Genomic DNA, 26,794 nt, shown 5'->3' on the forward strand with positions numbered 1-26,794 from the left:
GTGTGACTCACGGCTCCTTCCCCCTGTCGAGAGTCCTGGAGTGAAGCGAAGCTCTGAGGCAGAGAGAGAAGGGATGAAGGATGCTGCAGCCTCTCTCCTCCTGCTGCCTTTCGCCGCCGAGTCCTGCCCTGGCTGGTTTTGTGCTCCGAGCTGCTGTGTGCCAGAGAGGAGGCTTCACGCTGCTGTTCTCTGCCCTGCTCCGTCTGTCTCTGTGTGCATGTATGGAGCTCAGCAGCCGTTTTTTCCTTTCCCCCTCTTCTCCCCCCTCCCTCCAATTATTTTTTAAGCCTTTCCCTCCCCCTTTCCCTCTTGCCCTTCTCCTGCTGAATCCAACTGCCCACCTTCCCCTAAGAGAAGCCCTTAGAAGCAACACCAGCAGCATAAGGTTTGCTTTTTTTGGGGGGGGTGACAATTCCAAACAGCCCAAAATGGAGGGGGAGGGTGGGGTAGGGAGGGTGGGGTAGGGAGGATGAGAGATGCCCGAATCCAGCATCCGCCGTGCTTGGAGCAGCGGATGGGGCATAAAGCTCTCGTTGCTCTCCAAGCCATCAGCAGCCCTGGGCTTTCTGCGCTGGCGAGCAGGCTGCGAGCTGCCTGCGCTTGTTTTAAGCTGCCTTGCTGGCTCCATCGCATCCCGTTGGACGCGTGTGTGTGCATGTGTGCCCGTGCAGGGGGGAGGACCTCTTCTCCATTGGCTCAGCCTTCCCTGCCCACGCCACGGTTCGTCCACATCACCTTGGTGTCTCCCTAAATAAAAGCAAGCCCTTCCTTTACTGCGCCGAGGAAATCGAGAGCCGGAGTTTGAATGGCTTGGAGATAAAGATTTACCCCCTAGGAAGCCGCTGCGGAGCTGGCAGGAGAAACTGGCGGCAGCTGGCTTGAGATTCTCCTTCTCTCTTCTGTCTCTCCAAGGCTTTAGTTACTTTCCAGAGGGGAGAGGAGGGAGCCAGATCCCAGCTCCAGCTACAGACTGACCCTAAAGAAGAAAAGGAAAGCAAGCTAGGAAAAAAACAAGACCCTAAAGAAGAAAAGGAAAGCAAGCTAGGAAAAAAACAAGACCCTAAAGAAGAAAAGGAAAGCAAGCTAGGAAAAAAACAAGACCCTAAAGAAGAAAAGGAAAGCAAGCTAGGAAAAACCAAGATCCTAAAGGTGAAAAGGAAAGCAAGCTAGGAAAAACCAAGACCCTAAAGGTGAAAAGGAAAGCAAGCTAGGAAAAAACAAGACCCTAAAGAAGAAAAGGAAAGCAAGCTAGGAAAAATCAAGACCCTAAAGGTGAAAAGGAAAGCAAGCTAGGAAAAAACAAGACCCTAAAGAAGAAAAGGAAAGCAAGCTAGGAAAAAACAAGACCCTAAAGAAGAAAAGGAAAGCAAGCTAGGAAAAAGCAAGACCCTAAAGAAGAAAAGGAAAGCAAGCTAGGAAGAAAACCAAACAAGCAGCACCAGGATTGAAGGAACTATCCCAGATGGATCTGAAGGACAGCACCAGCGAGGGCAGCATGGGCAGCCTGCAGCCTTCCAGCATCCAGCTCTTTGCCAACACCTCCACGCTGCACGGCATCCGCCACGTCTGCGTCTACGGGCCGGTGACCGTCCGCCGCCTGCTCTGGACCTTGGCCTTCGTGGGCTCGCTGGGGCTGCTGCTGGTGGAGAGCTCAGACCGGGTGGCTTTCTACTTCTCCTACCAGCACGTGACCAAAGTGGACGAGGTGGTGGCCAACAGCTTGGTCTTCCCTGCTGTCACCATCTGTAACCTCAACGAGTTCCGCTTCTCCCGGCTCACCACCAACGACCTGTACCACGCCGGGGAGCTCCTGGCGCTGCTCGACGTCAACCTGCAGATCCCCAACCCTCACCTGGCTGACCCAGCAGTCTTGGCTATCCTCCAAGAGAAGGCCAACTTTAAGCAGTACAAACCTAAAGTGTTTAACATGCAGGAGTTCTTGGCAAGGGTTGGCCATGACCTGAAGGATATGATGCTGTACTGCAAGTTCAAAGGCCAAGAGTGCAACCATGAGGACTTCAAAACTGTGAGTATGAGCAGAGTCTCTGCTTTCCTCTTCTCTGGGTGTGTGGACTGTGGTGGTGTTGCAGGAGCAGGACAGGGGTTGAGGTCGCTGTGGTGGCTGGAGGGTGTCTGTTGACTCTGGCGTGGCAGAGGAGGAGAAGGCAGCCTGTTGAGTTGAAGTTTGTTTGATGCAGTTCTACTTGGGGGGGGGGGGGTGTTTGTGCGTGTCCAGCCCTGCAAGGGGCTTGCAGCAGGTCCAGCCTCTGTCCTGCATATGACCCACAGCATCTAGGTGGCTGTTTGGCGTCAGACCAAGGTGTCAGATGGGTCCTGCTGAACATCAGAGGGAGCTTGGGGGGGTTTCTTGCTGTGGCCAGTGGATGTCAGCCTGCTGAAGAAAGTGGAGAGGGCTGGAAAGAGGCCAGCAAGAGAGGCAGATGCTCGGGAATGCTCTGAGTGATGCCCTTTAAGCCAGCTGGATTTCTCTGGGTGCTTTTAGCTCTGCTGAAATCATGGGAAGGGAAATTTTTCTGCTTGTTTCTGGTGGTCATGGCTGATAAATCCTTGTTCGTTGTGTGGTGTGGGCAGCAGATTGGTACCTTCTTGGTGATGTGTTAAAGAGAAGGGGGGAAGGTGGGGGGCTGTAAAAGAAGAAAAGGAATTTGGGCTCAGCTCTGATCCTGTCTGCCCTCAGGCTGGTGGGGTGGTGGAGTGTGGTGGAGTGTGCTGAGCAGCCTGAGGATCCTGAAGGAAGCAGCCGTTGCTCAGTTTACAGCTTCTGGATGCCAGACACCCTGGTGGCAGCACAGGCTGGCCTGGGTCGTTTGGCTGGCAAAAGGCAGCAGCTTAAAACACAAATAGAAAGTAGGTTGCCTGGAAGAAGTGATGCCCCCCACCATGTGCTGCTGGGGCTGTAGTGGGGGGCAGGCTGGGTAAGGGGCTGCAGAGAGGTCTGCTCCCCCCAGGCTGGTGGTTTGAGTCGTATCATGGCTGAGATGTGGATGAGCAGGCTGAGGACTGGGCTAAGTTGTGCTTTGCTCTCAGGCCGTGCTGACCAGTCCCTGTGCACTGCTGGAGCTGGCTGGGGTGGGGAGGGGGTTTGTAACCCTGGACTCAGCAACCCTACAGTGTTCGGGTGAGTGCTTCTCTAGGAGAGATGCTGCTTGTTCTGCTCCCTGCTCTACGTCCTGCAGGCAGGCAGGTGCCACGGCAGGGTTTGTGATGGTCTGGTTTGTCAGCAAGATCTTTGGTTTTAGGAGCAGGGAACATTTTCTGTCACTGCTGCTTGTGGATCTCCCAGCAAATGAGTCCAACTGACTCATGCCACAAAGTCCTTGCCATCACCTGCACTGTGCTCTCTTTAAACCTCTGAGCAGGGACATATAATTTTATGCCTCAGTTATTGCCTGTGCATAACCCTGATGCCTTGCCCATTTCAGACTGGATACCCAGGCAAAGTGCTGCTCTGCTGCTACTCCCTGGGCAGCTCCGAGGAGAGGTTGAATCATGCAAGTCGTGGGAAGGCATCAAGAAAGTCACTATGAGAAGAGCTTGCTATAGAAGAGCCATGCATGACTAAGGCTGGAAAATGGGAGAGAAAAGGAGAAACAGAGCCAGAATTCCAGGGGGCAGAAGGCTTGGGGAGTGTTGTGGGTGAGGACAGATCCTAATAGGATGGACAGACTTTCTCTAGCTGTAGTGAGGATGTGGGGAGAGGGAGATGTTCTGCCTGTGGGCTTCCCAGTAACACAATAAACACCAGCCAAGAGCAAAAGCTTCCCAGTAACACAATAAACACCAGCCATGAGCAAAAGCCTCCAAGCCAGGCAGCAAACAGAGGGTTCAAAACAGCTGCAGGGCTTAAAAAAGCAGATCCTGCTTTCAGCTGAGCTCTTGGCAGGCTCCCTGGGATGTGGTGTGGTGACATCTCCACGGCCATTTAGTTCTTTGAGGTATCTGCTTCTGAAACAAGTATGTATCTATCTACCTGTCTATTTATCTATCTATCTATGTGTCTCTGTGTCTACCTACCTATCTACCTACCTACCTATCCATAGGGGATACAGCAGTTTCCAGAGAGCCTAACCATTCCCTGCCTGCCAAATAAATCCATGCACTGCTAAACCAGGTTAAGGCCAGCTAGAAACAGGTAGGATATTATGGACTGACAGTGCTTGTCCTGGTCAAAGTACCAGAGAGGTTCAGAAACAGGGCAGTGAAATACTTCAGTCTGTTCTGCAAAGCAGCTCCCAGCTGCTCCCAACCTCTGCCCAGCACTGCCTGGCCAACAGAGGCAGGTGATTCAGTCTCAGCCCCTCTGGGGATACCCAGGGGGGTATGGATACCAGCTTATGGATACCCGGAGAGCAGCACTCAAAAGGGACACAACCACCCTGGTTTCCTTCCTGACTTTACCTCTCAGGGATAAAAGGCAGCACACAGACACACACAAAGTGTCTGCTGGAGAGCTGAGCATGTCTTTCCAGAGGGAGCATGCTGTAAAGGTCTTTGCACTGCCTCTGGGCTGAATCAGAGCCTCATGTCCTGGATGAATTTTGCATCTAATAGCTGACGACCTGTTGCAGCTGCACACAGGCTGCCTGACAGCCCATCCATTCTGCTGCATTGCCAGCTGGAATGGGGAGGCAAAAAAAAAACAGAAGGAGGAGAAGCATCATCACTGGAGCCTGTCAGGAAACAGAGGGTGTGAATCCCAGAGTGGTTTTGTGATGCATCACCGTGGTGAAGAGCTCCAGCTCCTTTTCTACGCTCCCCCAAGTTCGTGCATCTGGGAGCAGAGGAGGCAGGAGTCTGGCAGGGGAAGCTGTGTCAAAGCAGTTACCTCTGCACTGAGAGAGTGCTGGAGAAGTTAGAGCAGGATTGCCAGCTGGTCAGCCAGTCCTTTGCATGAGTTGGGGGGTGTTGTGGGTGGTGTTCCCCCCCTGAATTAACCCCATGGTGCTTTTGCTGAAGCAGAAGCTGCCATGGCAGTGCCCTGGCACTTGGAAAACGTGACTTCATCCTCCCTCCTCCTCCACTTCCCGTGTTTCTCTTCTCTGGTGCTGCTTTAGTGACTGGATTTGAGCTCTGCTTTCCTCACACTCTCTGGTCCTCCTCCCTAATGCCTCTCAGACCCATCCACATGTTATGGTCTACTCAGAAGAGTGAGTCCCCTAAACTCTTCTGCAGAGACACATCCAAAGGGAGCAGCAAAGTCTTAGCAGAGTATGTGCTGGTTCCTGAGCTGGCATTGGGATGCACTGAGCAGCAGACAAGATAATGCAGACCTCTGCTGTAGGCAAAGCAAAGAAGAACAGGGCACAGGCAGAGCATGCCTTAGCAAACCCTTTCCCTTAGAGTGTTGGGAGAAGGGAAGCCTGATAAGAACAGCAGCCAAGGAAATCCCCTCCTTGCTTTCTGCACTGCTCCTCCCAGGAGGACTGGGTTGAAAATGACCTCCCAGATGGCATTTTTCTGGAGGAGCTCTGTTGGTGCTGCTCAAGATGACATTAAGTCCTTCCCTTGCTGCTGCTGAGCATGCTAAAGCTGTGGCTCATCAGCCCTAGGCTCACAGTGGAGATTTTCTGTCTCTGGGGGTGTGGTGGAGCAAAGACTCTTCCTTGGGCTTGCTGATGTGACTGGTGGTCCTTTGCTCTTCCAGCATGGGATGAACTGAGCAGTGGCAGCAGAGCCTTGCAGGAGATGATTGTGTGGGGAGATTTGCTGTCTCTGGGGATGTGGTGGAGCAAAGACTCTTCCTTGGGCTTGCTGGTGTGACTGGTGGTCCTTTGCTCTTCCAGCATGGGATGAACTAAGGAGTGGCAGCAGAGCCTTGCAGGAGATGATTGTGTGGGACCCAGCAAATGCTCGGGGCAGTGGGGGAGAAATGCCTGTGGAAAGGCTTTTGACCCACAGGCCAAACACAGGACGACTGAGGGGATGCTCTGGGAGTAGATCCCAAGGATGCAAGCAGCAGGGACGTGGAATACCTCAATCCTGCCTTGCTAGCAAAATCATCCCTAGCAGCCAAGCCTTGTGAGACACCTTCAGATGATATCAATGGGTGTGTGAGCACGTCCTGGGGTGTGAGCATGCTTCCCAGGCAGGTCATTTGCTAAATGAGCTCTGCACTGTTTGCTTCCACGCACCCTTAGCCCAGTTCAGAGGTAACCAATAACTTAGCTGGTGCCTGCTGTGCTTTCATTGCTGGCTTATTTTCAGAGGCCATGCCAAAGGAAGGCTATAACTCATTTATTTTCAATACACATTCTTGCTGCCTGCATAATAGGGAGTATCTCATGTGAATATTGCTATTTAGGGACAAATGTTTCTGTCAAGCTCTGGCTCCTTTCTCCACACACATTTTTGTCTCATGGACTCATGAGGGGCTCAGTGTTCAGCAGAATAGCTTTAGCTTTTGATTTTGGCTATTCTCACCTCTCACAGCTTCCCCTTTCCCCAAGGAAATAGGAAAAAAAAATCAACCAAAACCCAACCAGCCCAAAAAAATCAAACCCCCAAAAGCCAAGCCCTGAAAAACCCCTCCAAAACCAAACTAAAGCAAACAAAGAACAAGAAAAACCCCAAACAAAGCCAAGCAAAAGCCAACCAAGCAAAGAACACCCACAAAAACCCACCCCAAAAAGCCCCCAAACCAAATCAACAAACAAGAACCTCCCCCCCCAAAAACAAACAAAAAAAACCCAACCAAAGAACACCCGCAAAAACCCACCCAAAAATGCCCCCAAACCAGCAAACAAGAACCTCCCCAAAACACCAAACAAAACCTAACCAAAGAACCCCCACAAAAATCCACCCCAAGCAAAAGCCAACCACCAAATAACCCCTCAAAACCAGAGATCAACCAACCACAACCCCCACCCAAACCCAAGCCAAACCAACCAACCAAATACCCCCCCAAAACCAAAGATCAACCAGCCAACCAAATAACCCCCACAAAAAAACCCTCCAAACCCAAACCAACCAAACCCCCAAAGAACAACCAAAGAACATCCACAAAAACCCACCCCCAAAAAACCCCAAACCCAACCCAACCATCCAACCCCCCCCCAAAAAGCCAACCAAAACCCAACCAATCAAACAACCCCCTCAAAAACCCACTCCAAAACACCCCCAAACCAACCAACCCCCCCCAGAAGCCAACCAAAACCCAACCAATCAAACAACCCCCTCAAAAACCCACTCCAAAACACCCCCAAACCAGCCAACCCCCCCAGAAGCCAACCAAAACCCAACCAAAGAACTCCCTAAAAAACCACTCCAAAATAACCCTAAACCAACCAACCCCCCCAAAAGCTAACCAAAACCCACCCAACCAAAGAACCCCCTCAAAAACCCACTCCAAAATACCCCCAAACCAACCAAACCCCCCCCAGAAGCCAACCAAAACCCAACCAACCAAAGCACTCCCTAAAAACCCACTCCAAAACACCCCCAAACCAACCAACCCCCCCAAAAAGCCAACCAAAACCCAACCAACCAAAGAACTCCCTAAAAACCCACTCCAAAACACCCCCAAACCAACCAACCCCCCCCCAGAAGCCAACCAAAACCCAACCAACCAAAGAACCCCCTCAAAAACCCACTCCAAAACACCCCCAAACCAGCCAACCCCCCCAAAAGCCAACCAAAACCCAACCAACCAAAGAACTCCCTAAAAACCCACTCCAAAACACCCCCAAACCAACCAAACCCCCAAAAAGCCAAACAAAACCCAACCAACCAAAGAACCCCCTCAAAAACCCACTCCAAAATACTCCCAAACCAACCAAACCCCCCAAAAAAAGCCAAACAAAACCCAACCAACCAAAGAACATCCACAGAAAGCCACCCTCAAAAAAATCCCAACCCAACCCCAACCCAACCAACCACACCCCCCAAAAATCAAAGAGATCCCAACCAACCAATGAAAGAAAGTCAGGGTTTGTGTTCCCTTCCTTCTGGTGGGATTTGGGCTTCCTTTATTCCTGGTGGGATTTATGCTTCCTTTCCTTCTGGTGGGGTTTGTGCATCCTTTCCTTCTGGTGAGGTTTTTACTTCCTTTCCTTCTGGTGGGGTTTGTGCTTCCTTAATTCCTGGTGAGGGTTGTGCATCCTTTATTCCTGGTAGAGTTTGAGCTTTCCTTCCTTCTGGTGGGGTTTGTGCTTCCTTTCCTTCTGGTGGGGTTTGTGCTTCCTTTCCTTCTGGTGGGGTTTGTGCTTCTTTTATTCCTGGTGGGGTTTGTGTTTCTCTTCCTTCTGGTGGGATTTGTACATCCTTTCCTTCTGGTGAGGTTTTTACTTCCTTTCCTTCTGGTGGGATTTGTGCTTCCTTTATTCCTTCTGGTGGGGTTTGTGTTCCCTTTCCTTGTGGTGGGGTTTGTGCTTCCCTTCCTTCTGGTGGGGTTTGTGCATCCTTTATTCCTGGTGGGCTTTGTGCTTCCTTTCCTTCTGTTGGGATTTGGGCTTCCTTTATTCCTGGAGGGATTTGTGCTTCCTTTCCTTCTGGTGGAGTTTGTTTCCTATCCTTCTGGTGAAGTTTGTGCTCCCTTTATTCCTGGTGGAGTATGTTTCCTATCCTTCTGGTGGAGTTTGTGCTTCCTTTCTTCCTAGTGGGGTTTGTTTCCTATCCTTCTGGTGGGGTTTGTGCTTCCTTTCTTCCTAGTGGGGTTTGTTTCCTATCCTTCTGGTGGGTTTTGTGCTTCCTTTCTTCCTGGTAACTCCCCAGTAAGCTCCATGGGAGGATGCACATCTGGTCATGAATGGTTCCTGGGTCTTGAGTGGTTCCTGGAGTATAGACTCTAACAAAGAGGAGGCTGCAGGATCTCAGTGGAGAACTTTCCATGGCAAACCCTATTCCAAGTCCTTTAATGCTAAAAAATACTCAGAGTGGATAAAACAATTCCCAGAGGACAGAAAGTTCAGAAGTGTGGCTGTAGGTAATGTGGGCTGTGGGTGATCCATGTCTGAGACACTGTCCTGACTCAAGACCTGAGCAGCTTGGTGATGAACTCTTCCTTACTTTCCTTCTTGAAGGTCTGTGCTGTGCTCTGGTTTGATCTGTTGCTTGACCAGGCACATTCTCCTCCTCCTCACTTGGGGTTTGAGATGGGGAATAATCCAAGGACTTCAGATGTCTCATGCCAAGATGGACATTGAGGGTCTGGAGCAGGTCCAGAGAAGGGCAACAAAGCTGAAGAAGGGTCTGGGGAACAGGGCTGGGGAGGAGAAGCTGAGGGACTTGGGGTTATTTAGTCTGGAGGAGGCTGAGGAGAGACCTCACTGCTCTCTACACCTCCCTGAAAAGAGGCAGGAGTAAGTGGGGGTTGGTCTCTTCTCACAGGATCACAGGATACTAAGGGTTGGAAGGCACCCAAGGAGATCATTGAGTCCAACCCATCTTCTCCCTAGCTTCTGCTGACAGGACAAGAGGAAAAGGCCTGCAAGTGTGTGAAAGGAGATTGGTTGGATAAGGTTGGATATTAGGGAGAAGTTCTTCACAGAAAGGGCTTTCCAGCTGCCCAGGGCAGTGGCAGAATGCCCATCCCTGGAGGCATTTAAGAGTCGTGCAGATGTGGTGCTTAGGGACGTGGTTTGGAATCATAGAATCACAGAATGTCAGGGGCTGGAAGGGACCTCAAAAAGATATCCACTCCCCCTGCCAGGGCAGGATCACCTGGAGCAGATCCCACAGGAATGCATCCAGATGGCTCTTGAATATCTCCAGAGAGGGAGACTCCACAACCCCCCTGGGCAGCCTGTTCCAGTGCTCTGGTTTAGTGGAGGACTTGTCAGTGTTGGGTTAATGGTTGGACTGGATGTCCTTAAAGGTCTTTTCCAGCCCAGGCAATTCTGTGATTCTGTGAAATGGGAACAGCAAAGCATCTGAGGCAGCTGGAGATCAGAGGGGGTTGAGTGCTAATGGAGATGAGGTACAGGGAAGGTCCTGGAGGTGGAAAGACAAAGCACTTCTGTGTGTAAGAGCCAGCTGTGGACTCAGCCTCCTCTTGCCCGTGGGCTCAGCTTGTGCTATGCACCTGGCCGCATGGTCTGAAGGACAAGAAGAACCACTCTTGTCTTCCAAGTGATTCCCACTCATGGGCTCTTCATCAGGAGGCCAAGAGAGAGCTCCTCTGTCTCCCCATCCATCCCCACCTGCTGAGGGATTTGCACTCAAATCAGCATCTGGAGCTGAAGCGAAACTCAAAGGCTGCTCTTGAGGCGAGGGAGAAATGCTGAGCAAGAAGGATGTCATTAGACTCGCAAGGACAGGGATGTTCAAGGGCTGCAAGGCCTTGTCAGGATTCCCCTGGGAATCACCTGGGGCTTTCCTGTGACACCTCTGAGCCTGGCTTCTTGCTCTCCTACCTGTAAAACGATGGGGAAGAGCTTTTATCCCGGAGAGGTGCTGAGAACTGAAGCGCCAGGAAGCTGTGGTTGTAAAAAGCAGAGAACAAGGCTGATAAATGTCTCTCAGTCACCATGTTCTGGTGTTTCCTTAGCCTGTGGCTCTCCCTGCCTAACACATTTCATCTCAAAGCATCTCCCTGACAACTGGGCTTGGATGGAGGTCTCCTGGGCACAGCTTGCTGTCTGTAATGGATGAAGGGTGAAGCCACGGGAAGCGTTCAGAAGCGCTCCTGCTCTTTCTGCACGCATCAGCCTTAAATCAAGTCATGCCCAAAACTCTAAGTGAAGGCCAGGAAAGACAAGAAACATATTAATAAACCCAGCATGGTTTCCACCCTCTCTTGACCTCCTCTTCTTCAGGCAAGTGCCCCTTGGAGACTTCTTCACAAATAGTAACTGACCTCACTGCTGTTCCCTGCTGCAGAATCTTGGGGCTTACCTAACCCAAGTGCAGTGATGCCCTCTGAAAACCAGGATGTGATTGCTGTGGGTTTAACTTAAACACACTTTGCAAGGTCCTGACCACCACAGGTCAGTGTCCATCATCCTCAACATAAACAATAATGAACCCCAGCAGTCACAAAGTGAGGCAGGAGTTCTCAGTTAAAGGAGAAACCAGGTCTGACCAGGGCTGGCTTAGATGGCCTCTTGAGGTTCCTTCCAATCTGGGTTGTTTTATGATTCTCTGATAATTAGCAGCTGGTACCTGCTGGGTCTTAACCCTTTTTTCCCTGATGTTTTGAGCTACACCAGAACTGATCCTGTTCAGAGATTTGTTTTTCCAGCTCAGTGTCTGCTCAGCCATGGCATCTTCTGAAGTTCAGAGCAGGTTTGCACAGCCAGGGGCTGCTTCCAGCAGTGAGAGCACTGATGGGGAGAGTCCCTGCCAAGGGTTGCCTGCAGACCAAGGGCTCTGCTAACTCTGGTGTTATGCATGGGGATGTAGAGTGAACAGCAGCACCTCTAGGGAGGAGTGGGTAGAACAGGTGACCCTAAACTGACCAACAAGGAATGGCAACCCAAGAGAGATGCTGAGGTACTGGAAGGTGTCTAGAGAAGGGTGACAAAGATGAACCACAGAATCATGGAATCACAGCATCATAGAACCACAGAATCATAGAACCACAGAACCACAGCATCATAGAACCACAGAATCATAGAACCACAGAATCACAGCATCACAGCATCATAGAACCACAGCATCACAGCATCATAGAACCACAGAATCACAGCATCATAGAACCGCAGCATCATAGAACCACAGAATCACAGCATCATAGAACCACAGAATCACAGCATCATAGAACCACAGAATCACAGCATCATAGAACCACAGAATCACAGCATTATAGAACCACAGAACCACAGAATCACAGCATCATAGAACCACAGAATCACAGCATCATAGAACTACAACATCATAGAACCACAGAATCACAACATCATAGAACCACAGAACCACAGCATCATAGAACCACAGAATCACAGCATTATAGAACCACAGAACCACAGAATCACAGCATCATAGAACCACAGAATCACAGCATCATAGAACTACAACATCATAGAACCACAGAATCACAACATCATAGAACCACAGAACCACAGCATCATAGAACCACAGAATCACAACATCATAGAACCACAGCATCATAGAACCACAGAACCCCAGCATCATAGAACCACAGCATCATAGAACCACAGAATCACAGAATCATGGAATCACAGCATCATAGAACCACAGAACCCCAGCATCATAGAACCACAGCATCACAGAACCACAGAATCACAGCATCACAGAATCACAGCATCATAGAACCACAGAACCCCAGCATCATAGAACCACAGAATCACAGCATCAGAGAACCACAGAATCACAATCACAGGATCATGGAATCATGGAACTGTAGAATTGCAGAATCACAGAACTGTAGGACTTTGGAATTGACCCCTGAGATCATTGTCCAACTCACCTGCCAGAGCAGGATCACCCCTGGATCCAGATGGGTCTTGAAAGTCTGCAGAGAAGGAGACTCCACAACTTCTCTGGGCAGCCTGCTCCGGTCCTCCAGCACCTTCACACCACCTCGTGTTGAGGTGGAACCTCCTGGATTCCTGTGTCCATTGGCCCTTGTCCTGTCACAGGACAGCACAAAAAAGAGCCTGGCCTCTTCTCCTTGACACCTTCAGATATTTGTAAGCATGAGTAAGTTCTCCTCCCAGTCTTCTGCTGACCCTGATGAGGCCAGTTCTGCACTGTGACTTTCTGAGACTGCAATTTGAAATGAAAAACAGAAGGCAAAAAGTCTGAGCCAAATTTAGTCGACTCATCAGGGGCTTCTTCAGTCTGACTTTGCAGGAGAAGGTGATTCCAGGCTCTGCTCAAGTGGAGGGAGCTGTCTGGGGTCCCACACTCATGCAGTGGAGGACAGAGACTTCATGTGGCTGAATGCTGTGACAGTGATTGAAGCTGTTTGTTCAACCTCAATATCTGAGGGAAATCAACCTTAGGTCAGGAGAAGAGAATAAATAAACCCAAGTAGATGCTCTCTGGTAGCTTAACTGCATGCAATGGGAGCAGGATAATTTAAGGGCTCAGATCCCTGCTACTGTGACAGGTGACTTCCTTCCCTCAGTTCAGGTAGAGAATGATGACCTGAAGGTCTGGAACAGCAGAGGAGAAGATCATTGCCACGTGGGATGACTCAATGGCAGGCAAGGAAATGCCTCTGCAGTGTGACACTGGCAGGACAAGAGAGGACTAAATTAATTCAAGAGAGATGTTGAGGTGCTGGAAGGTGTTGAGAGAGGGGCAGCAAGGCTGGGGAGGGACCTGGAGCACAGCCCTGTGAGGAGAGGCTGAGGGAGCTGGGGGGTGCAGCCTGCAGCAGAGGAGGCTCAGGGCAGAGCTCATTGCTGCCTGCAGCTGCCTGCAGGGAGGCTGTAGCCAGCTGGGGTTGGGCTCTGCTGCCAGGCAGCCAGGGACAGAAGAAGGGGACACAGCCTGAAGCTGTGGAAGGGCAGGTCTAGGCTGGATGTGAGGAGGAAGTTGTTGTCAGAGAGAGTGATTGGCATTGGAATGGGCTGCCCAGGGAGGTGGTGGAGTGGCTGTGGCTGGAGGTGTTGCAGCCAAGCCTGGCTGGGACACTTAGTGCCATGGTCTGGTTGGTTGAGCAGGGCTGGGTGCTAGGTTGGGCTGTCTGAGCTTGGAGCTCTCTGCCAACCTGCCTGATTCTTTGGTTCTATGATTCTAACTGTAGAGCAGAGTGACTGACCACAAGATCTCTGAACACAAGTCCTGCAAGGAGCAGCTGAGGGACCTGGGGATGTGTAGTCCTCAGCATTGGAGGCTCAGAGGAGACCTCATTACCCTCTACAGCTCCCTGAAAGGAGGTTGGAGTGAAGGTTGGTCTCTTTTCACATGCAACAAACAAGAGGACAAGAGGAAATGGCTTCAAGTTGTGCCAGAGGGGGATCAAGTTGGATACTATGAAAAATGTCTTCCCAGTGAGGGTTCTCAGGCACTGTCCCAGGCTGCCCAAGGGGATGGTGGAGTCCCTAACCCTGGAGGTGTTTAAAAGCTGCCTGGATGTGGTGGTGAGGGATGTGGTTTAGTGGCAGTGGGTTAGCAGCAGTGCTGGGACTGTGAGCTCTGGGTGAGTGCTTGGACTTGATGATCTCAAAGGTCCCCTTCCAACATCAACAATTCTTTGACTCTGTGATTCTATGACCAGTGGAAGGAATTACTGCAAGCTTAGCCCTTAATCAGCTGAACTTTCAACACCACACTCCACTGCTCCCTGGCACTATGATAAGTGGTGTGTATGGAGACAACCATCAGAGCTTCAGTGCTCCTTCCACAGCCACCTGCCAGGCTCTGGCAGAGCAGTGTGTCTGACCCATCTTTGCCTACCAGGCATGACCCAGCAGCCTCAGCAGTGCTGTGAACTGCTCAGCAGTTTTCCAGCCATGGAGAAAGCTGATAGAGATGAACAGAGACATCAGAGGGGCTTGGGTTTGACCTCAGATGGGTGACAGCATCACATCTCTGGAGATGGGAGGGAGCCATCTGGAAGGTGAGGATTTATTTGAGGGGGGCCCTGGGATTAGAAGAGAATTTTTTTGCCACCAGGCTTCTTATTTTTCTCTCTGAGGATCTGAAGCAGAAATGTCATTGTGAATCCTGCCAGGAACTGCAGTTCCTGCTCACCACACTGCTGCTTCTCTTGGGACACCCTGGTGGGAATGCATCTCCCAGAACATAAGAAGTTGTCCCCTCTTTGTCTAGGCAGGCAATGCCTGGCTGCAGTCACACAGTTCTGATGGATGAATTTCTTTCTCTGAAGTATTTCATGTTCTTTAGAATGCAAATGAGTACTGTGTTCAGCTCTGGGGTACCCAACACAAGAATCATAGAATCATAGACTCAAGCAGGTTGGAAGAGACCTCCAAGATCATCCAGTCCAACCTAGCACCCAGCCCTAACCAATCAACCAGACCATGGCACTAAGTGCCTCATCCAGGCTTTGCTTGAACACCTCCAGGGACGGTGCCTCCACCACCTCCCTGGGCAGCCCATTCCAATGCCAATCACTCTCTCTGGGAAGAACTTCTTCCTAACATCCAGCCTAGACCTACCCTGGCACAACTTGAGGCTGTGTCCCCTTGTTCTATTGCTGGTTGCCTGGGAGAAGAGGCCACCCCCCACCTGGCTACAATGTCCCTTCAGGTAGTTGTAGACAGTAATAAGATCACCCCTGAGCCTCCTCCTCTCCAGGCTAAACAACCCCAGCTCTCTCAACCTCTCCTCATAGGGTTTGTGTTCCAGGCCCCTCACCAGCTTTGTTGCCCTTCTCTGGACACCTTCCAGCACCTCAACATCTTTCTTGAATTGAGGGGCTCAGAACTGGACACAGCACTCAAGGTGTGGCCTGAGCAGTGATGAGTACAGGGGAAGAATAACCTCCCTGCTCCTGCTGCCCACACTGTTCCTGATGCAGGCCAGGATGCCATTGGCTCTCTTGGCCACCTGGGCACAATGCTGGCTCATCTTCAGCCTACTATCTATCAGTACCCTCAGGTCCCTTTCCTCCTGGCTGCTCTCCAGAAGGGCATGGAGCTGATGGAGCAGGGCCAGAGGGATGCCATGGAGGGGAATGAGAGAGCTGGAGCACCTCTCCTGCAAAGATTGCCTGGGGGAGTTATAGAATCACAGAGAGTCAGGGGCCGGAAGGGACCCCCAAAGCTCAGCCACCCCAACCCCCCTGTCAGAGCAGGATCTCCTGTAGCAGATCACACAGGAACACATCCAGACATCAGGTCTTGAGTATCTCCAGAGAGGGAGGCTCCACAACCCCCCTGGGCAGCCTGTGCCAGGGCTCTGCCACCCTCACAGGGAAAAATTCCTCTTCATGTTTCCATGGCACTTCCTCTGCCTCAGCTTCCACCACTGCCCCTTGTGCTGGCACTGGCATCCCCCAGCAGAGCCTGGCCCTCACTTGCACATCTTTATCAGCATTGGTGAGGTCACTTCTCAGTCTCCTCTTCTCTAGGCTCTCAGCCTCAATTCCCTCAGGCTCCCCTTGAAAGAGAGATGTTTCATTCCCTTAATCAGTTGGGGCTGTTCAGCCTGGAGCAGAGAAGTCTCCAGGGAGACCCTAGAGGAACATTTCACTATCTGGAGGGGACCAACATGCAGGCTGGGGAGGGCCTGTGGGGATAGGATGAGGGCAATGGTTTGAAAGTGGAGCAGGACAGAGTCAGGTTGGATGTTAGAAGGAAGCTCCTCACCATGAGGGTGATGAAGTACTGCAAGAGGTTGCCCACAGATGTGGTCGAGGCCTCATCCCTGAGACACTCAAGCTCAAATCTGACGTGGCCCTGAGCAGCCTGCTCTAGCTGGAGACATCTCTGCTGACAGCAGGGGGGGTTGGACAAGATGACCTTTGAGGCTCCCTTCCAACCCTGTGAATCTGTGACGGCGTTTTCCAGACCACTGCTGTGTTAACTTCCCAAAGAGCTTTCCCATCCCAGCAAATCTTTATGCAAGCAATTGCAACCCTTTGCATGGGCAGCATGAGCAGACAGCCTGCAGCCACCATGCCCTCGTTAAGAGGAGGAGTTGCTGTGCCAGGTACTCGTTGATTGAACTGCATCCCTTGCACTCCGCCCTGGCGATGAATCCCACAGCCCTTCTGCAGATGTTCCTGGAATAGTCTGAGTGGCCATTAACTAATGCTAAATTATGATGGAGCATCTCCTGGAATGCCTGTGGCACCCAGATGAATAAGAAATGGATTTGTTTCTGTCAAGGCACTGACAGCAGACTGCAGTGGAGTCACCAGCAGCAGCGTTCGCTGCTCCGCACCGACTGCCACGAGCTCTCCGCAGGGCAGCTGTAGCTACAGGGACACGAATGAGTGGAGGGAGGAGGTGTTAAAGGATGAGCTGTGGGAGAAAGCATGCCCCAGGCTGACAAACAGATCCTGTTTCTGCTGGACTCCAGTGGAGTTTGGCTGCTGAAGAGAGGAGGCCATGCTGTTAGTCCCTCAGCCCTGGCAAAGTCTCATCTTCCTCTCATTATCACTTGGCGATACTGAAAGACCCTTAGAGGTCAGTCCTGTGGTGTCTGCATCTCTCCAGGGAACAACAGCTCAAGAGGGAAAGAATTCTTCTTTGGTGTTCATGCCTGATGCAAGAAAAATGTGCAGGAGCCTCCTGCAGTGCCTGCAGGAATCTGAAGTTACTAGAAACTGTCCTCTGCTGAGTGCATGTCCTGGCTTGAGCTACAACACAACTGATGACTTCCCACTGTGCCCTCTTCTCATGGCACCTCCAAGCTCCTTTGATTTCCAGCTGTCCTGTGCTGGAGCCCCACAGCCATGCTGTGGGATCCTCATCTCTTCATCTAGAGCAGCAGAGGCATCAGTCCAGGCAGTGCAGGTAGAGGAGCAGAGGGCAAAGGTATCCTGCTTTGAGCCAGTCCACAGCTGATTCTCTTCAGGGATTTGACTTCCCAGCTCAGTCTCTGCTCTGTGAGGCCCTTTCTGAACTCCAGGACAGGTTTGCACAGCCAGAAGCTGCTTCTGGCAGAGAGAATGCTGCTGGGGACAGCTCCTGCCAAGAGCTGGGCTGCAGAAAGGCTTCTGCTTGGATTTGCTACTGTGCAGACCAAAGTCCCTGCTCCACATTGGGGTGCAGTGAGTCAGAGGTGGCACCTGTGGGGAGGAGTGAACAGGAGAAGTGACCCTCAACTGAGCAGCAAGAGTTTTCATCCCATGGGCATCAGCTTAGGATAAAGCTGAAGGACCACCAGGGTGAAGCTTCTTCTTCAATGGTTGTTGGCTGAGGAGGACTCTGTGTCCCTTCTGCTTTCAATCCCAACCCACATGTTCCTGAATCCAGAATCCAGTTCCCTCTGCTACTCACTCCAGTGCACAAGGGAAGAGTAGACCACATCAAAAGGAGACAAGGGAAGGGTAGACCACATCAAAAGGGAAGAAGGGAAGGGTAGGCCACATTGAAAGGGGGCAAGGGAAGGGCAGACAGCATCAAAGTGTTCAAGCAAAGCCTGGCTGGGGCACTTAGTGCCATGGTCTGGTTGATTGGCCAGGGCTGGGTGCTAGGTTGGACTGGCTGAGCTTGGAGCTCTCTTCCAACCTGGCTGATTCTATGATCAGCTTGGGATGGGCATTCAGATGTGGGGCCTCCTCCTCCTCCTCCTCCTCCTCCTCCTCCTCCTCCTCCTCCTCCTCCTCCTCCTCCTCCTCCTCCTCCTCCTCCTCCTCCTCCTCCTCCTCCTCCTCCTCCTCCTCCTCCTCCTCTCCTCCTCCTCCTCCTCCTCCTCCTTCTCCTTCTTTCCCCCTTAAATTAATTAGAGACAAATCTCAGAGCAAAAGCCCCTGCAATCTGGAAGCCCTGGGATGTCTCATTAAATGCATGTTCTGATTTGCAGGCAGTTCTGCATTCATAATGGAAAAGGTCACCCAGGGCTGGGGAACTTTTCACCACCTGCAGACTCTCTGCCTTGCACTTGCAGGCCAGGTGCACCCCAGGCTCTACTTCAAGTGGGGGTTGAGGTGTAACCTGGTGTCATCTGATGGCAGTAAGAGTTAGATCCTCACACCTGGCACTCCCCAGGCAGAGGCATTTCGTACCCTGCTTTTAAACAAGTCCAGTTCTGCTGTCCCCAGCATAAGGAGGACACAGATGCTGTTGGAGGGAGTCTAGAGGACTGCCACAAGGATGAGTCAAGGGTTGGAGCAGCTCTGCTATGAGGACAGGCTGAGGGAGCTGGGGGTGTGCAGCCTGGAGAGCAAAAGGATCCAGAGGGACCTTAGAGCTGCCTTCCAATAGCTGAAAGGATCCTAGAGGAAGGCTGCAGAGAGACTATTCCTAAGGGTGTCTAGAGACAGGCCAAGGGGAATGGTTTGAAGCTGAGGGAGAGCAGAAGGTTGCAGAGAGACTGTTCCTGAGGGTCTCTAGAGACAGGCCAGGGGGAATGGTTTGAAGCTGAGGGAGAGCAGGGTTAGAGTGGAGCTGAGGAAGAAGTTATTCAGTATGAGAGTGGTGAGACTCTGGAAGGGGTTGCCCAGAGATGCTGTAGAAGACCCTTCCAAAAGGGTGTTCAAGGTCAGGTTGGATGAGGCCTTGAGCAGCTGAGGAAGGTTGGAAGTAGGATGATCTCTGAGGTCCCTTTCAACCTAAGCCATTCAGTGATGCTCTCCTTCAAGGGCAGGTTTCAGAGCAAAATCCTTTCTGCTAAACCACCCTCTGAGCTTTCAGGTGGTGGTTCCATTTCAGTCCCCATTTCTTGGTGCTAGAAGGTTGCAGGAGTTTTGCCTCTGCTTGAGAAGTCACTCAACAACATTTGATTTCTACAAGTTCCATGAAAACTGGCAGCTGGGAGAGACCCAAACTCCCATCCACTGAGGACAAGCAGGGTCAAGGATGGTATAATACATTTTGTCTGACAGCTACCAGCTGTCCAACAAACATCTGTGCCCCACTTTCTCCAAGAGCAGCCTGGCAGTCACAAGGCAGCTGACACTTTGCTGGCAGAGCAGGCAGCACCACCAAGAGAAAAGAAACTCAGTGTGTACAGGGCTGTGCTACACACAGCACATGCAGAAACCACCCAGAGGTAGAGATGGCTGTGCCTGTGATGGATGTTAGCTGCTCCTGGATTGGTCTGCTTTTGCTTGGTGGGAATCCTGAAGGACCTGAGATAGAGCAGAGAGAGGTTAGAAGACAAAAAAGTCCTCACCCTTAGGAAAAGGGCTGGAGCAGCTCTGCTCTGAGCACAGGCTGAGAGAGTTGGGACTCTGCAGCCTGGAGAACAGAAAGCTGCAAAGAGACCTTGGAGTAGCCTTGCAGGAGCTGAAGGAGGCTCCAAGAGGGCTGGGGAGAGACTATTGACAAGGTCTTGTATTGGCAGAAGGAGGAGGAATGGGTTTGAAGTATGAGAGGGGAGATTGAAAGTGGATGTTAGGAAGAAGTTGTTTGCAGTGAGGGTGGTGAGAGACTGGCACAGGTTGAGGGTGGTGAGAGCCTGGCACAGGTTGAGGGTGGTGAGAGCCTGGCACAGGTTGCCCAGGGAGGTTGTGGAGCACAGAAGCACCCAATGTGATCTTTGATCACATTGGGTGCTTCTGTGCTCCACAACCTCCCTGGAGATGTTGAGGGCCAGGCTGGATGAGTCTTTGAATGACCTGTTCTAGTGGGAGGTGTCCCTGCCTATGGCAGGGGGTTGGAAGTGGCTGAGCTTTGAGGTCCCTTCCAACCTAAGCCCTTCTGTGATTCTAAAACAGGCTTCATGGATTCATGCCTCCAGACAACTTAGCTTACAGTGGAGTTGGGTTTCCACTGATTGAATGTCAAGCATTAATTCCCCTCCTTGCACTTAGAATCATAAAATGCATCAGATTGGAAGGGACCCTCAAAGGTCACTTTGATCAGCTCCTTGCAGTGTGCAGGATCATAGAATGGGTTAGGTTGGAAGGGACCTCAAAGCTCAGCCAGTTCCAACCTCCCTGCCAATCTTTGATCACATTGGGTGCTTCTGTGCTCCACAACCTCCCTGGGGAACCTGTGCCAGTGTCTGAGCACCCTCAACCTCTGCCAGTCTCTCACCACCCTCACTGCAAACAACTTCTTCCTAACATCCACTTTCAATCTCCCCTCTGCCAGTTTAAATCCAGGGCCCCATCAAGTATGACCTTGAATGTGTCCAGTGCTGAGGCCTCCATCCTCTCTCTGGACCAGCTGGCCCAGACTTTCACTACCTACTTGCTGGGGAAGGTGTCTTTGGGTGGGTAATTGAACATGCACAGGCATGTGTCTACCTGTGTGCACATGAATCAACCTGCCAGGCTGTGACTGCAGCTCCTGCTGGGAGCACAGCTCCTGCATCTTGATTCTTTAACCATTCTGCTCTCCACCAAGTCAGAGATGTCTCAAAGACTGCCACGGCTACAAGTTTCTTGAGCACCTCCAGGGATGGGGACTCCACCACCTCCCTGAGCAGCCTGTGCCAGTCCCTCACTGCTCTTGCAGCAATGAATCATAGAATCAGTCAGGGTTGGAAGGGACCACAAGGAGCAGCCAGTTCCACCCCCCCTGCCATGCCCAGGGACACCTCACACTAGAGCAGGCTGCCCACAGCCTCATCCAGCCTGGCCTTAAACACCTCCAGGGATGAGGCTTCCACCACCTCCCTGGACAACCCATTCCAGATTCTCACCACCCTCATGCTGAAAAACCTCTTCCTAACACCAAGTCTGAATCTCTCCATTTCCAGCTTTGTCCCATTCCCCCCAATCCTATCCCTACCTGACAGCCTAAAAAGTCTCTCCTCAGCTTTCTTGTAGCCCCCTTCAGAAACTGAAAGGCCACAATAAGGTCATCTTGGAGCCTTCTCCTCTCCAGACTGGAAACTCTTTCAGTCTGTGCTCACAGCAGAGCAGCTCCAGCCCTCTGCTCATCCTCATGGCCTTTCTCTGGACACCTTCCAGCACCTCCTGATCCCTTCTGTAATAGGGGCTCCAGAACTTTTCCCTCATCTCCATCCTTACCCTCCCCTGGCACAATTTCAGGCCATGTCTTCTCCTTCCATCACCTGATACTAGGGAGAGGAGACCAATTCCCACCTGGCTCCATCCTCCTTTCAGGGATTTGAAGAGAGAAAACACAGAATTATAGACTCAAGCAGGTTGGCAGAGAGCTCCAAGCTCAGCCAGCACAACCTAGCACCCAGCCCTGCCCAAACAACCAGACCATGGCACTAAGTGCCCCATCCAGGCTGGGCTTGCCCATCCATCATTCCCATTGGGAAGGAATTCTCTACCTGGATATATTTTTTCCCCTTTTTTTTCCCTTATGAATAATTTCTAAATGGATTTTAGTTCCCTCTCAGCCCTTCCCAGCAGCCTTGCTTGCTGTGTTTGCAAGTCAGGTAGAGGCTGTGGCTGAGCACCCACAGCTAGTCCCAGCTCTGCAAAGCTCAGATAACTTCGGCAGGCGCCCTCAGGCTGAACAGCATCCCTGAGCAAACCACCTGCCTCCCTCCCACTTTGGAATGCTGTTCAGTGTGGAAGGGCAGCTCTAAGCCTCAGATTGCCTCCCTCCCCCCCCATTTCCTCTGCTGTTGGCTGGTTGTCGATGCCAGCTCGTTGCAGTTTATTCTCCTCCCATGTTTCAAGCCTGTCTCCAGCAGGACCCCGCGCAGGGGCTGCAGGAAAGCGCAGCTGCCGCAGGGGAATTCGTCTGGTGAAGTCTTCCTGGGGCTGGAGCAAGCTCAGCTGAGTCACCAGGGAGAGGGAATGTGCTGTGCCTTGGTTTTGCTGCAGAGGAGGTTGGTGTGTCCATGGTCCTCACCTGCAAAGAATCATAGAATCAGGCAGGGTTGGAAGGGATCACAAGGAGCAGCCTGTGCCAACCCCCCTGCCATGCCCAGGGACACCCTACCCTAGAGCAGGTGGTGGAGTGGCCATAGGTGTTGAAGCCAAGCCTGGCTGGGGCACTTAGTGCCATGGTCTGGTTGGTTGGGCAGGGCTGGGTGCTAGGTTGGGTTGGCTGAGCTTGGAGCTCTCTTCCAACCTCTCTTCCACCGGGGAGGTGGTGGAGTCACTGTCCCTGGAACTGTTCAAGGCAGGACTGGACGTGGCACTTGGTGCCATGGTCTGGCCTTGAGCTCTGTGGTAAAGGGTTGGACTTGATGATCTGTGAGGTCTCTTCCAACCTTGGTGATACTGTGATACTGTGAATCTGTGATTCTATGATTCTAACCCAGAACTCCCTTCCTGTCTCTTTAAAATCCTGAGCTTCAGCAAGTAGATAAATGCCACTTCTGAAAACCTCAGCCCCAGCTGTGCAGCAAATATTCCTCTCCTCTCAGGGAACCATTCCTTCTGCTTCTTATTTTGAGCTCCATCATGGCTGTTGCCATGCAATGGCAGCTTCCTGGGAAAGGAGGTTAAATGCTAAGGTTAAAACAGGTTCAAGCATAATCCAGAGTGCCCTTGGCAAAGACACAAGTGTTTTAGTGGGTCTCATTCATCACTGCTGGGCTGCTTAAAGTGGTGGAGTGGCTCATAATTGTTTTTATATCCCTTTATGAGAGCTGCAAAGGAGTCAAAGAGAAAAGTGCTTCTCTTTTACTCCCTTAACCCACACTCAATGGGGAGCAGTAATATTTAAGACCTCAGAGTGCAGTGGGAAAGGTCTCCTCTTCAGAAACCAGATTCTTCTGCATAAACCATGTGCAGCAGCTCAGGCTCAGCTCCAAGAGGAGGTTTGTGTTGGTTTGTGGAGTTCCATCTGCAACAGCACTTTGCAGCTGATAGCAGAGAGCTGCTACTGCCAGGCTGGGTATTGCCAGAGCTGCCCTCATGCAACCGAGCCAAATGGAAGCTTTTCTTTTGGATCCTGCCAAAGCTTTGTGCTGCCTGCAGGTTGGATAAACATTCTGCAAGGTAAGGCAGGAGGACTGCACTGACACAGAGCATTGAAAACTGTTTGGAAGATCACAGATCTCAAACATCAATGAGCAAAGAGTTTCTCAGAGCTTCACCCATATTTGTTTGTGGGTGTGTTGGTCTGTTCTCATGAGGAACAAGAGGATAAGAGGAACAACCTCAAGTTGTGATAAAGAAGGTTTAAGTTGAACATGAGGAACAGGTTGAGAATGGTGAGACACTGGCACAGGTTTCCTAGAGAGGTTGTGGTAGCCAGGTGGGGTTGGGCTCTGCTGCCAGGCAGCCAGCAACAGAACAAGGGGACAGAGCCTGAAGCTGTGGCAGGGCAGGTTGAGGCTGGATGTTGTTAGGAAGTTGTTGTCAGAGAGAGTGATTGGCATTGGAATGGGCTGCCCAGGGAGGTGGTGGAGTGGCTGTGGCTGGAGGTGTTGAAGCCAAGCCTGGCTGGGGCACTTAGTGCCATGGTGTGGTTGGTTGGGCAGGGCTGGGTGCTAGGTTGTGCTGGCTGAGCTTGGAAGTCTCTTCCAACCTGCTTGATTCTATGACTCTAAGACCACACCCAGTCCTGCTGGCTGCACCATTCCTGACAGAGCCCTTCTGGTGATCAGGATACGTTGATGGCACTGGAGAGATCCCTGCTGAACAGCAGTGCAGAGCTAAGGGCTGCCCTCGCACCTTCGAAAGCAGCTGAGCACCAAGTGGCACAGGTACAGAGAGAGACCAGGAGGAAGCTTAAGTAAAAGAAGCAGCTGTTCTAGGAGGGAAGACGATGAGTGCAGCTTGTTTAAGCTGGCAGGGGCTGTGTGCAGGGCTGTGATTACTCTGGAGAGAACACAGCCAGGGGATCAGCGCGGCGAGGGAAGCGGAGCCGTTTCAGCTGGGTGACGATGCTGGCTGGGAAGCAAGTGGTATAAATTGGGTACAGATCACTTTGAAGTGGAAGTTAGAAAGGTTGTTGGGTTTGGGTGAGGTTTGTTTTTAATGCTTGAAGGAGAAATGCTGAAGTAACTGCTCAATGGGAATAATGGGAATAAAGAGCCTAGCAGGATATTCCCCTGCGGATGGGATTGTGCAATGCGGTTGGAGGAGGCTGCCTTCAAGGACCTCTCCCATCAGATGCACACCAACATCTTCCTTTGCTGGAGGAATGGATTGGGTGCACACCTGGATCGTGGCTGCTAGGCACTGGGTTCAGCAAGGGAGGGGAAGGGCCTGGAAAACCTAGAAAGCATCCTGGAAAGCTCTTCCCCCTCAGTTCCTGGGGACACAGAGCATGAATTGTGTGTTTCTCCAGCGTGGGAAGAGTTTAATACATGGCTTGTCAGATCCCAGAAGGGCAGTGAGGCTGGGGAAGGGTCTGGAGCACATGGCCTACAAGGAATGTCTGAGAAAACTGGGGCTTTTCAGTCTGGAGGTTGAGGGGAGAGCTTCTGGTCTGAAGGGAGGTTGGAGTGAGGAAGGGGCAGTCTCTTCTCCTTGGTATCAAGCAGCAGGACCAGACAAAATGGTTCTAAGCTGCACCAGGAGAAGTTCAGGATGGATCTCAGGAAATATTTCCTCACTGAAAAGGCTCTTAAACATTGGAATGGTTTGCCCAGGGCAGTGCTGTAGTCACTGTCCCTGGGGGTGCTCAAGTGCCATGTGGAGCTGGTGCTTAGGGATGTGCTTTAGGGATCCTTCAGTGCTGGGCAGAGAGTTGGACTGGATGAGCTTGGAGGTCTCTTCCAACCAGATATGTTCTGTGATTCTGTGATCTGGAAACTTGATTAACTCAGACCCTGCCTATGTCTGAGAAGAGATACTAATATTTAGTTCATCAGAGTGCAAGTCCTTTGGGTTTTCACTTGAAGGTCCCACATGGAGGCTGAAGCAGCTTCTGTAATTGAGAGTATTCATCCTGCTTTGAGCATCTACCCCATTGTGAGGCACCTGAACTACAGACAACCTTACAGTCATAGAGTCACAGAATCATAGAATCAAACAATCACAGCATCAAGGAGGCACAGAGTCACAGAATCAAGGGCTCAAGGAATCAAAGAATCACAGAATCAAGGAACCACAGAACCAAAGAATCACAGAATCAAGGAACCATAGAACCAAAGAATCACAGAATCAAGGAACCACAGAATCAAAGTATCACAGAATCAAGGAATCATTGAACCAAAGAATCACAGAATCAAGGAATCATTGAACCAAAGAACCACAGAATCAAGGAACCATAGAACCAAAGAATCACAGAATCAAGGAACCATAGAACCAAAGAATCACAGAATCAAGGAACCATAGAACCAAAGAATCACAGAATCAAGGAATAGAACCAAAGAATCACAGAATCAAGGAACCATAGAACCAAAGAATCACAGCATCAAGGAATAGAACTAAAGAATCACAGAATCAAGGAATCATTGAACCAAAGAATCACAGAATTTAGGAATCATAGAACCAAAGAATCAAAGAATCACAGAACCAAAGAATCAAGGAATCACAGAATCAAGATACCACAGAATCAATGAATCACAGAATCAATGAATCACAGAATCAAGGACTCACAGACTCATACAATCACAGAATGAAAGAATCACAGAACCATAGCATTCCAGAATCATAGACTCATGGAATCAAAGACTCACAGAATCATGGAATCAAAGAATCATAGAATGCAGTGGGTTGGATGGGACCTGTAAAAGTTGTCTCATCCAACCCCTCCGCATTAAACAAGACATCTTCAACTAGAGCAGCCTGCACCATCTCTTACACATATATGCTAATGCTGAGGACACCCTCGAGAGTGATTCAGTATTTTGACCTTCAAGGCAGGGTAGAGAACCTCCTGAGGGTCTTGCTGATGACCATTCTGACTGCAGCCAAGGCACAAGCTGGGGTGGGATGTTTGTGTATCCTCTGTGTTGATGCAGCACCTGTGAGCCCTCGGGCCCCAGTCACATTAGATGTAGCGAAATGGATAGGAAAGATGGTTTGGCCTCTCTGTTGCTTAAAAAGAATAGCTTGTTCTCTCTGATTTAAGGGCTCTCTCAGCAGCATGGGGGGGAAAGAGGGGAAGGCATGGAGCAGGGTGACTCTGCCCAAGAAGCTTTCCAGTGCTTGTACTACAGCAGAGAGAGAAACGCAAACCTCGCTCAGAGAGATAATAACCAACTCCCTCTGCAGAAATGAGTTAGTTGGTCTTGATTTTGCCCACCTAGGAGCTCTGATGATTGCCTGATGAAACAGAGCACCTGCTCTATTATCCCCTAAATAAGGCAGAGCAAATGCTCTGTGTTTTCATTACAAAGCAAAGCTTCCCTGCAGGGCTGCCGTGTGCCCGGCGACAGACCGCGGGAGAGAGAAGACGTTTGGAAGTTTGCCCTCAGCTTTCCTAGAGAGATGAGGCTGTGGAAGCAGTTAGAG

General features: G+C 51.1%; 1 protein-coding gene across 3 annotated transcripts in view; it reads left to right on the top strand.

Moving 5' to 3' along the window:
* The first annotated feature begins 803 nt into the window (after positions 1-803).
* The window catches only part of LOC135191595 (acid-sensing ion channel 2), a 722,832-nt gene continuing 696,841 nt past the window's right edge, over positions 804-26,794 (top strand). For all 3 annotated transcript variants that reach the window (XM_064174025.1, XM_064174024.1, XM_064174026.1), the window contains exon 1: positions 804-2,026. In XM_064174025.1, the coding sequence (XP_064030095.1) occupies positions 1,463-2,026 (564 nt within the window). In that variant the 5' untranslated portion in view covers positions 804-1,462. The remainder of the gene's footprint in view (positions 2,027-26,794) is intronic.

This window comes from Pogoniulus pusillus, chromosome 40 (assembly GCF_015220805.1).
Source record: "Pogoniulus pusillus isolate bPogPus1 chromosome 40, bPogPus1.pri, whole genome shotgun sequence".
NCBI lineage: Eukaryota > Metazoa > Chordata > Aves > Piciformes > Lybiidae > Pogoniulus > Pogoniulus pusillus.